Source organism: Lemur catta, chromosome 10 (genome assembly GCF_020740605.2).
Source record: "Lemur catta isolate mLemCat1 chromosome 10, mLemCat1.pri, whole genome shotgun sequence".
NCBI classification, from domain to species: domain Eukaryota; kingdom Metazoa; phylum Chordata; class Mammalia; order Primates; family Lemuridae; genus Lemur; species Lemur catta.
The window spans coordinates 53,988,313-54,000,557 of NC_059137.1; the positions used below are offsets into that span (position 1 = coordinate 53,988,313).

Here is a 12,245-nt window from a genome sequence, read left to right on the forward strand (position 1 = left end):
GGAGAAAGGCCTCCTTTGTGTGTGTTCATCATTGCTTAATGGCTGCAGAGCACCCGTGGAGCACCAGGAGCAATGTGTGTGTGCGTGCAGAGCAATTTACATTCTTGTTTAGATCTTTTTCTGTTATGTAGCTTTGAGGCAGCATTTTTTGAGCAGTAAACAAGCCTACTTTATAATTGCAGGGAGCAGCCTCAGAAGATGGGCGTCTAAAAAGGGGCGATCAGATCATTGCTGTCAACGGGCAGAGTCTAGAAGGGGTGACCCATGAAGAAGCTGTTGCCATCCTTAAGCGGACAAAAGGCACTGTCACTTTGATGGTTCTCTCCTGAATCAGCCAGAATTGAGCCAGCTCAACCCTTCTCTCACTTACTGCTGTAAAGTGAATAGAACTAGACCTGTGGATAACCTTTCTTGTGCTGTGTTCATTGGTAGTCTTCAAAACTATAGAGTGAAAATAACATTTAAGTTTGTTTTTCTCACGTGAAAATGATTTTCTTACAACCTAATGTCATTTTTCCTTTCCCCTTGCATTTTGTGAGCCCAAACTCAAAGAGAAGGTATATTTGCTTAGGTAAATCTGGTTTCTCTTTGTGAAGATATCTAACGTTTTGTAGTGACACGGGCAAAAATCATTATGTGCTAAGCTGGTTAGTAAAAAGAAGAATAATTCTAAAACTAATCAAAGAGAAATATCTTCAGTAAATTAGGGTGAGAAATGAAAATATAAGATAAAGAAGAAAATCTCACAGTTTTATAAAAATGCCTAAATTTGGCAATCTAACTCCTGTCTCCACCGCAAATTCAAAAAGAAAAAGGAATTTTTTTCTATTAAAAATCTTAAAAAATATTCTCAGTATTTTAAAATTTTGAATACAGTATTATAAAAAATTACATCTCCGCATCTCTAATATGCATATATATTTTTTCCTGCTAAAATTGGCTTCTATGTTTGAGTAAATAGGAAACATAAGAAGCAGTGTCCCCAAAGTTCGTAAAGAAGTCATACTCAGTGTAGTGCACATCTCAATGTTCCCTTTCATTTTTTGACTTGTTATAAAATATTTTCATGTTGCTATAAAAGAAATGGTGATGCTATCCCATGTTGATTGTGGTGTTTCTAGAAAGCAACTGTGCTAACCTTGGAGGAACAGAGAAGCATCCCAGAATCTTTTAGTGCTGGTTTTAACAACTGATGCAACACAAAAACTGTGTTAGTGTGCTGTGCAATTGGTTTTAAGTTAGTATTAATCTTACTGACAGAAAAAAGCAATGTGTTAGTAATTATTTTGGTTGTATGCCACTAGTAAATTGATAGAAAAATTAAGGGGATTAACATAACTTCATTTCATTGCCTTATATTAACATCTTATAATACAATAGTTTAAGACTAAGGGAAACAGATGGAGCTGTTTATTGAGACAACTGGTGAGGAATTATCATGTGTTCATTCCCATTTTAGAGCGTGAAACTCCTACATTAGAATATATAAAGTCACTTTAAATATTATCTATATTTGTAACAGAAGTAGTGTACAGATATTTTATTACAGCATTTTTGTGTAAATGCGGAATTAAAGTGAATAAATAAGAAGTCTCAGTGGTGCACGAATAAAGAAGCAGGCGTATTTTTTTTTTGTTCTTTTTACTGGGGGAAAGCTCTCTTATATTGTTTAAGATTTACAACTTAAAATTGGTTTTTATAATGTCTAACTCCACATATGGTGTCAACAGTTACAATTAGAGGAACTTTGGACAACATGATTATGAAAAGCTCAATACTTTTTACCTCCACAATTTTTTCTAATACTAAAGATTCATAGACTTCTCATGGATCTGAGGAAGATGACATTGTAGGAAGAGAAGTATCCTGCCTTTGTATGTTTTTCTGGGATGCTATTAATGCAGCAATATTACAAGTTGTTCTTTGGGGTAGTCAAGAGCTAAAGTGTATTCAGGTGGAAAAATTACAATGAAAATTTATTAAACATGAAAAGTCTGATTTGAACACTGAGCAAGGAATTGGGGAAACTTTGTTCTACTAGTTTTGCACCAAATTAGCACATCCCTCTAGTTCATCTCATGTATAAAGTGATAGGTTATTTTATCCCTAAGTTCCTAGTTAGCTCTAAAATATAAGAATTTTGTGATCCTTAGTTATACAAAATAAATAGACATAACTACATATTGCCACAATTTGGGAGATATCCTCCTAAACCAGCCACTGTAAATTGAAATGGTTGATGTAACAAAATTTATTTTACTATCCTAGTGAGATACATTTAGCTTCTTAGCCATCACTTAATGGATCTCCGTCATGAAGGTATGCCAGGATTATTTCATGGTAGGCTGCTAGAAGTGAACTGACCTCTTTTGTGAGTTTGAACAAGCAAGAATTTTTATGGAGGACACTCCCTACCAGACTATATGGGGGAAAGTCAACCAGCTGAATTAAAGTTTGAGTAATATGTAGACGTACTCCCAATAAGTGTAGCTCAGTAAGTATCCACACTAGCTTAAATGATGTCCCCCTAGAAGTCACGTCCACCTGGAACCTCAGAATGTGACCCTTGGAAATAGTCTTTGCAGATGTAATTAGTTAAGGTCATACTGAATTAGGGTGTGCTCTGTCCTATGACTGGTTTCCTTATAAGGCCGTGTGAAGACACAGACATAGGGGAAGAAGGCCACATGAAGACGGAGGCAAAGAAACAAGCTAAGGAATCCCTGGTGCCCCAGAAGCTGGAGAGGAAAGGAAGCCTCCCTAGAGCCTTCCTAGGGAGGTTGGCTTTGCTGACACCTGGATTCCAGACTTCTGGCCTCCAGAACCGTGAGAGAATAAATTTTTGTCTTAAGCCATGTAGTTTGTGGGACTTTGTGACAGAAGCCCTGGAAAACTAATACAGTATCTTAAATGTTTTTATATCCTGAGCTACTGTCATTGTGCCTGGCTAATAGGAGAGATTCTATGAATTGCCATTAAGTAACAAAGTCAAAGCACAGGAAAGGGGGAAAGGAGGAAGGAAGGTAAAGTTTCAGACGAAAAAATATAGATTCATCAGCACTGGAGATAAATAACAAAGGCTTATGCTTCCTATCTTATTCTTTTGTGGAAGTGTAAGAGTTTTCTGTGGTGAAGGAAGAAAATGCTTGAGCAGAGTTTAAATAAAGACTTGAATATTATAGTGTTAATGCCATGTACTACCCAAGACAGTGGATTGCCCATAATAGGTTCTATAAATAATTACCTGTTCGATTAAATCAAACTGGAGAATACCACAGATTTCTAGTGTTCTTCATCGCCACTCCAGAAGAATGATAATAATAACAGTATTTCATTTCAGCACTGACTGACACATAGCAGCAGGAGTAGGACTGAGGTGTAGCAAGTCGGTGGAATCCATCCATTAGGACAGTGATGGAGTTGGAAGCATAAAAAGATTAAAATTCATGAAAGATAAGAAGACAAGAAAAAGGAGGAGAGGTGAGTTTTTGGTTGTTCATTTTGTGAATCTTGATAAAGCAGATTTTGGCAGATATGAAGAAGCAAAAGGAGCTCGGCTCTGCTCTGAGATCCGCTGCACTAAGCCGCCTTAGATTTGATCAGTTAGTTTATTACCTGAGAATGTCATGCAGTGATTTAGTGTCCTCTTCAGATCTCAGAGTGAATGGAGAAGTTGAAAGGATGTCTTCAGGGAGACGAGAGTAAATAGGCCTTTTTTTGTTTTATGTCTAGGTGCGGGTATGTCAAAACTATCATCACTTGCTTTCAGCAGCCCTGGTATGTTGTTTCACCGTCAGAGGCAGATATTCTGGAATGCATTTGATTTATACAAAGATGTTCCTCAACTTTGTCTGCTAGGAATTAATGTTTAAAAGTTATTTGTAAGGCAAGATTGGCCTCCATTACTTCAAGGGGAAAAAAATTGTTGCCATCAAGAGAATTTCTAAATAAAAGAGTATGAAAACCAGGGAAAGCAAATATTCTTGATGTGATTCTTGTATGCTTGACATTGCAGCTTCTTTTTCCTCAAAAAACAATTATTCTGTATTTTTTATTTCTGTGTGAATTAGAAAAAAAATTATTTATCTAAGGATAAGAATTGTTAGTCAAGTACTGAAAGTTCAATAGTAGGCCCTTGAGAGGTATTCTGTCAAGCCAGAGACAAATCTATGGAAATGATCTCAGAATTGTGTCACTGAAAATGTTTCTTGAAGTTTCCAAAAGTATGGTACCATCAAAAGACTGCCTTAGGCAGCTTCTAGGAGGAAGCTTCAACTTGTTCACTTAACCTGGACATTTTTTGAGGAAGTTGTGTGAATGCGATCCTTTCTTTTCCTACCCACCTTCTCCTTACATGCATATTTTCAGAAACAAACACAGTTATCCTTGGAAAACATACTTTTTCTTCTTATTTATTTTCTTATTGATGCACTAGAAATTATGATTTTTTTCACCTGAGCCTACCTTGAAATATTTGGCATTCAAGGTTCCACTCCCCTAACCTACATTAACCTAAAGGTACTTTATTCCATTCAGTAAAACTTAAGATTTACCTTGTTTTGGAAAATTAAATGAGGTAAGTATGTGTAAAGTGTCAATACCACGGATAGAGTAAGCTATTAAGAAATGGTAGTAGTAGTTGCACTTAACGTTATCCTGTAAGACAGAGTTATATAAATTCAGTGCTTTCTTTAGCCTTCAATTTTCATTTTTGTGTAATTGTGTACTTATTCTGAAGTTGGATGCAAATCAATTTATACCAAACTTTCCAAAATATCAGTTGTTTGACATACAACCTTCATGATGCCTCCCATATCTTCATATGCTGTACTATTTATTATTAAATATTTTTCTTTATAATAGACTAATTTTTTAAACTTAAATGTAATTAAAAGAAACTGTATCTCCTGACTTTAAATGGGAACCAGTATCATTTGTCATAAATACAAAATACCATGAGCAAAAGCTCATAAATTCTACCAAGATACTGTTGTCTATCAAGGGTCTAAATTAGAGGCTTGCTCTCTTTGTTAGAAAGGGAGAATTACAAATGTTAGAATGGTGTCAGCAAATCAATGGAGACTCTTTCCTGGACTTAAAGGAACTGAAAGGTATTTTCATACCATTCTCATTGTGTGATTTAATACTTGTTAGTGCCTTGTCAGTGCCACCAAAAATGATGATATTGTGATATGTTCCCTCTTTAGAAAAAAACTCTATTATACCAAAATCAGGAAGGTTTTGTTTATAGGACTTCTTTTTTTTTTTAAGACGTGAAAGCTAGCCTGTTCTTAAGAGTATTCTTAGCTAGGGAGGTTGCTTAAGATTTTGTTTATAGTATAAGGCTTTCACTAAAATCAGAATTGGGCCATGATGTCCAGGGCTTTAGTTTGGCAATCTAAGTTTGAAATAAAGGACAGATGACATAAATTAATGGAGTAAAATTAATGCTGTGGTAATATTAAGTAAAGCTAATGCCTTTTGCACCTGGAGGGCCATACAGATGGCAGGCATACCTAATTATGCACCCTGCTGCCTTTAAGTGTACTGATAAAAATCTCAACAGAGTATAAAATATGTTCATTCACTGGCTCCAGAAAAGTTTGAGTAAAGCAAGACAATAAGCAAAAAACAAAGCCTAACATACTTATTTTTTAAGGGGAAAAATGTAATTCTATAAGTTAAATGGGATAATCAAATATTATTTAAAAATCAAACGATTTTTAAAAAATTATTTTTACAGTCAGCTTTATCCTTTCTGTGACTATTAGAATAAATGTCTGTCAATCCCTTTAGAAAAAGATTATTCTCAAACCCGCAAGGAAGTACTTAAATGTTTTACATTTTTACTTACTGCACATGAGTTAGAAAGAATAATTTAGGAGTGTTATCCTAAAAAAAATTGATTTGACTCCTCTAGGTATAAATTGGATTGGTTAATCGTTGCTCAGATATTTATAAACTTGTTCAATTTTTGAAGAAGTAGCTTCTCTAGAAACTATTTTGCTATAATTGTAACAGATAATATGTTTTGCTAAAGATATTTCAGAAATGTGACTGAGCTTTGTGAAACTATGATCTCATTTAAGGAACGTGAATTCCCTTGAACTTCATTTTGTTGCAATTGGTACCTATTAAAAGCACAACCAGCAACTTTTACACTTTAGCTTCAAAGTCATTTTTAAAATCTTTTTAATATTATTTGTTATATATACCTATTTTTCTTATAATCAGATAAATATTTGTTACCTACGTTTTAAAAATGAAGGACAAGTAAAATATGACTTCTTTTCAGACACAGTTTTCATCAAAATAGATGATCTGGTGTCAGGTGTTTATAATAAAGGATTCTGGCTCATTGGCGAGAACAAGTGGTTTTTAGACTAAGGAACAGATAATTTCTTCATCTTTTACTATTTAATTTATTTAATCTTTAAATAAAAAGATTTGGATAACTGATACTATGGGAATTATTTCTACCCCATTCATCCACATTTATTTATAGGTACTTGATTATTATTCCTTCTGTTCAGCAGTTGATTGTTATTAAAGCTTTTCCTTTCTGTACATTACAGGTATTCATGTAATAAAATTATCAGTGTCTCATCCCCCACTGTGCCTGCCTTACTCTTGCATTTAATGCAAATCATAGCTGATAAACATATAACATGGAAGGAATTCTATTAATAGATTTCTCTGAAATGTAGGGTGAAGGTCTTGGGCCTCTGGATCTCAAGGCCCTGAGTTCCTAACCTGGTGTGGCTCCTGCCTAGAAGGCAGCTGACTTCTCGGAGCCTTTGCCTCTTTTGTCTGTAAAATGGGAATAATAACATCTTTCTCACAGCACTATTAATATCAAATGACATGAAGTGTCTGCACATGGTAGCACCTAATACATGGTAGAAACATTGTTAATATTACAAAAGTCAGTGCAACTTCAGAGCTGTGATAGTCTTTCTACTGGAATTGAGGAGGGGTCATCTACAGTAGGATGTTCTATCACTTCTATTAATTTATATCTGAAAATAAACATATAAAATGCCTTCCTGTTTTCTCATTCTAGAGATTTCATCGTAATTTCTGCTATAAAGGGAAGCTAAAACAAAAATGATTCCAGGAGAATTGAGAATTACAAGGTCTTGATGAAGTGAATGTGCCACTCCTTAAAATTGTAAATAAGAGATAATTTGGATGGGAGTTATTTAAACCTAATAAGAGGTTTTATCATCAGTCAAAGCCCCAGTGCTTGCATAATAAGCCAGATATCTAGCTTTAAAAGTAAATGGGAAATTGCACAATATCCATCACTCACATAATCCTTCCTCCGCAGTCCTATGTATTAAATTAATTAGGATAAGTAGATTCAAATTCTATCCCTATTTTAGAGACAATCTCTCTTTAAAAGTAGGGAAAGAGAAGAGATTAGCTTGGTAATCCAAACCACCTTCTAGAAGGAAGTTGGTGAGATCTGATTCACAAATGCTTCTTTTCTTCCGTATTATTTCTTCAGTGGTTGATACTAAATACACTGAGGAAATGTGAGGTGGAATTTTGTGTTTCTAGTGGTTAACTTTTAAAATTATTTTATTTTAAACAGTCAAGAAAAGGAAATGTTTTTCTAAAAAGGTTTTCTGCCAAGTGATGATCACATTTGACCATAAAATAAGCCTCATGGTCTACGAAGACCTGGCTCTCTAAGTTCATACTGTTTAAAATTTAGGTCAGACTTGGGAGAATTGAAGCTTCTATTTGGGATATCGTAGCACGCTTTTCTTTGGGTGGTGCCTCTCTGAACTGGAAAGCAGACAACTCATACACATAAGCCTTGTTTCTAGGTTTGCACGTTGGATGAGGTAAGTTTATGAGCCAGTTTCATTCCCCACTTGCTAGTAAAATGTTTTATGGATATTTATAAAAGAAATCAAACATTTCAAATATTGGGAAGATAGCAAAGAGCCAAGAAATACTTTTAAACATTAAAGAATTGAGATCCAAAAGAATATATGTGTGTAGCCCCCTGTGTGAAAGTGATCATTTATGGATAGATGTGTTCATGTCCAAGTTGTGATGGGAAGTTGTGAAGTGTGAAAATCTTTGCTAAGTTCTCTTTTATGAGCCATGGACCTTTTTCTTTTTTCTTTTTTGTATGTGATATAGTTACCTATTCTTCAAGTTTCAAATGAAAAAGAAAATTTCCTAGAAAAAAGTTAGTATAACTTCATATATGGAGATTCTGAATACTGGAGTGATAAGAAACTTAAGTTGCTAAAAATTTTGAATGGAATTGTGGAAAATGTTCCAAACTTGCAGGGGGAAAATGGAATTAGGGTACACATCAGATATTTAGTTTCTCTAAACCTGTTTCTTCATGGGGATAATATCTTCCCCCCAGGGTTTTGAAAGTAAAACACATAAAGGATGTGAAAGTTTTTAAAGCACTATAAAGCATTGGTCATTGTTATTATAGATTAGCTCAGCCACATATTTATAGCTATCTTGATTAAAAGTTATCAGATTGACCAAGATATTGTCTAAACATGTATTCTGTCATTTCCCTGTTATATAGCCCTAGAAATGAAACCTTTCTACTGATACAATATTAATGAATAACATATATCCTACAATTTCCCAAAAGTATGAGGTGTAGTATATAATTTTTTTGGAAGCCACAATAGATCCATTAAAGAACAAGCCTTCACCCACCCCAGCATAAACTTCCCATCGTTTTTATCATCTTTGTATCTTGGATACACACATTTTATAACATTGTTGCAGTATATTGTTTTGTCCACATTATGAACTGTTACTATACTGGAGACAATATTAACACAAGAGTTTTGCTCAGAAATGAGAAGGAAGGGTGAGGGAAGAAGGGAAGGAAGGAAATAAGGGAGGGACTGAAGAAGAAGAAAGAAGTTAGTTGAGAGGAATGGGGAAAATTATTAGCTTCAAGTCTATTCTGATAAGATTTCTGGCATTCAGTTTGAAAGTTAAATGTGGGCTTGCTCAGAGTCTGTAGAAAACGAAAGGGCAGGGTCAATTTTATAATTCTAATTTTTGGATGAAAGACAAAATGTATAAAATCTTACATATTGCATACGATTACTCAGCTTCATAAATGTTTGCTAAACAAAGTGAATTGATGACTATAAACAAATGATAGAATCATTTTGGGACAGACTTGGACAAATCAGGAAAAGGCAACCAAAAATAGTGCAAATGGGGTCCAGTGCTACTTTGCATGTTCTGTCTCTTTTACTTCTTTCCAAACATTTTTTATAACTATTGAGTTTGGGAAAATGTGAATAAGAGAATGGTGGTAAGTTATGGATATTTTTTCAGACACTGAGTAAGTGGGAAAAAAATGTATGAGGTCTCTAGTGTATGAAGGTCAGAAAGCAACTGCTGCTTTTTTCTGTAGACATTATCAAGATGTGGGATCTAAGTAATGCTGCCAGTGTGATTTTAACCTTTCTAGAACCTGAATCCTTCTCAATCAATTAGGATTACTTCTGAATCAATATAGTCTTTATTATAAAAAAGAAAATATGTGGTGTATATCTTATTTGATCAAACCCCTTTTCCAAACTGGGTGCAGCATCTATTGGACAAATAATAAATCTTCATAAGAAATTAGCACCTAGGACTTGCTTATCTCCTTGACTTTTACCTTAGGTAATATTAATGACAATCAGCACAGTCTAATCCAGTGGTACTGTTCCCTATCATGCAAGAAGAGTATTTCCTCTGTCCTTTATGAAACATCCAAAGTCCCTTGGGAAACATCATAACAGATGGCATGAGAGGGAGAAGTGAAGTCAAGCCAAAAACCTAGGTATTCCAGATGAAATTAGTTTTCTGGATTAAGTTATTAAGTAAATTGGCTCAATCTCACAAGTGTTTCTCTAATGTAGATTTGGCTTGAGGTATAATCGAAATAAAGTACAACACAAAAAGAACTCACAGGACGGTGACGGTGAATTTTATTTCTGAGTTGATAACCAGAGTGCTCTTAGGTCTGAGAAGTTTTTTTTTTTTTTTTTTTACCTGTATCCTGCAGGATCACTTTAGACAGTGAATGTTTTCTAGAAACAGATGATTTATTAGAAGTTCAGTAGCAAAAAAGGTATCCTTGGTGGTATCTTCCCTTACCTCCCCCCCTTCCCCCAACTTCTCCCTGTATAAAGGTAAAGGTATTTGTATTCACAGTATTTTGTTCACACCCTCATTATAGCAGTTCCTTTGTGATTCCAATGTGCTGTGTGATTATCTTCACTCTTGTTCAGGGCTGTAGAATGATTCCTTGCCTCTCGGAGAGAACTAGGTAAGAGCAAAGTTACTGGAAATGAAAGGGTGTAAGTGTGTAGCCTTGGATAAAAACAAGTAGGAAGTGGCAGGGATGGCATTTCCTCAAGAGGGATGGACCTCAGGTAAGATGAGCAGACAGCCCATTTCGCCTGAGGAAAATGTAAGGAGGAAGGGAGCAACCTGAAGGAAGAGTCAGGAAACTCTCAGAGTTCTCACCCTTTGCTTTACTAGAAAGGCTGGCAGGCCATAGCTCATTCTCAAAATTTCTCTAATTTCATCTAGAATTGATGTTTGCAACCCCTTCTTGACAAAGGAAGAAACCAAAGTCTATGGGAGTTACGTAACTGGAGAATTCCAAGAGGTGTATTTTCCCCATACCCTAGTCTTCCTTCTTCCATAGCTGGATATGGAACTCCTGATGATTAAGCCTTTTCTACTCATAGATTATTCATCAGCTTTTCAATTACTTTTGTTGTCTATGGGCCCTTTCCAAATCCCTCATACATGTGCTGTTTATACGGTAAAGTTGAAATCTATGGCTAATTTTCATAAAGGTATGATAACCCACCATCTGACAGAGCTAGTCTGTATAAAAACACTCAGGTTTAGCCATTTCTTCAGATTATCATGTCCTTATGAAGGCTCCTGTGTCACACAGAACTTATGTTAAATAAATTTGTATGCTTTTTTCTTGTCAATCTTTCTTTTGTTACAGAGACCCAGGTGGGAATGTAGAAGATATTTTTCCTACCTTACATATCCAAAACACCAACTGTCACCTAGTGCCCAGATACTAATGTGCTTTTACATTTTCCAGTGTGGCCTGCCCTGCATTTGTCATTGTTGTCCACTACCCACACTTTGAATGAAATGCTCCTCTAATTTATCTTGGCATCCCCCTGCTTTTTCTGTTTGTCTGGATTGGGAGGGCAGCTTGCCGTGACAACTTGTGCTTGTCCACTGCCCAGCTCGCAGAGGAGTCCCCGTCTCTCCTGAGTGGATGGGTCCCCTTCCATTTCGCTGGCTATGCTTCTCTGGTGCTTTATAAGATGCTTTATGAGATGGGTTCTCTCACAGTGAAATATTTAATCCACAAAATCAGTTAAATGTTTATAGTTGAATGCAACAATTAAACACTACTAATTTTGTATCCTGATAGAAAAACTAGTGCTCAGGGTGTGCTGGATGCTAGTGTTTGAGGAAAACTAGGCTTCAAGATGATGAATAAAACACTTTTGGAGATTTTTGAGAAAACTGTTGAGAATGTTCAAATGCTTTAGAAATGAAAAAGTCCTAGTTCTTTGTGAATCCCAATGTTACTTCCAAATGAGTGGTTTCTATTTCCTTTGATCTACATACACCACTGAGAAAACTCTTGGGCTAGTCACTCAATCATTGCTACTCCTTGCTCAAATTTGTCTTAGGTTCCTTGCGGTATAGAAAAATAAGCCCATATTTTGCTTAGTATTAGAGGCATCTAAAACTTGGATTCAAATTTTCCAGTCTAATTCCCCATCTTTGTTCCAATGAAGCTCTAGCTCCTTCATTCTTTTTATCATTTTCCAAACATGAGTGGCATATACTGTCCTCCATGTTTTTATTTAAACTTGTCTTTTTCTGGAATGACCTTTTCTTCAGCATGTCCTTGTTTCATTCACCCTTTAAGGCCTACCTCAAATCCCTTATTCCTCACAAAGTTTTCTGTTTAATGAGCTAATATGTGTTAAAATCCTTCTCATAGAAAGTACCTAGAATATAAGGAACACTCAAAAAATAGTAGCTATTATTAATCAGAGTTTATCTTTCTTCTTGTGCTCATAAATTTTTATCTTTGGCACAGCATTTTTTCAAATGTTATATATTACTTATTAAAAAGTACTTCTATGCTCCAAAAATAAAGTGTTGGAACATTGGTTTAAACACAGTTAAAGAAATTT

The 12,245-nt window shown here is 35.2% G+C and overlaps 1 protein-coding gene across 2 annotated transcripts in view; it reads left to right on the plus strand.

Moving 5' to 3' along the window:
* MPDZ (multiple PDZ domain crumbs cell polarity complex component) overlaps positions 1-1,612 on the plus strand; it is a 163,831-nt gene extending 162,219 nt beyond the window's left edge. For both annotated transcript variants that reach the window (XM_045563965.1, XM_045563964.1), the window contains one exon: positions 183-1,612. In XM_045563965.1, the coding sequence (XP_045419921.1) occupies positions 183-329 (147 nt within the window). In that variant the 3' untranslated portion in view covers positions 330-1,612. The remainder of the gene's footprint in view (positions 1-182) is intronic.
* Positions 1,613-12,245: the final 10,633 nt, after the last annotated feature.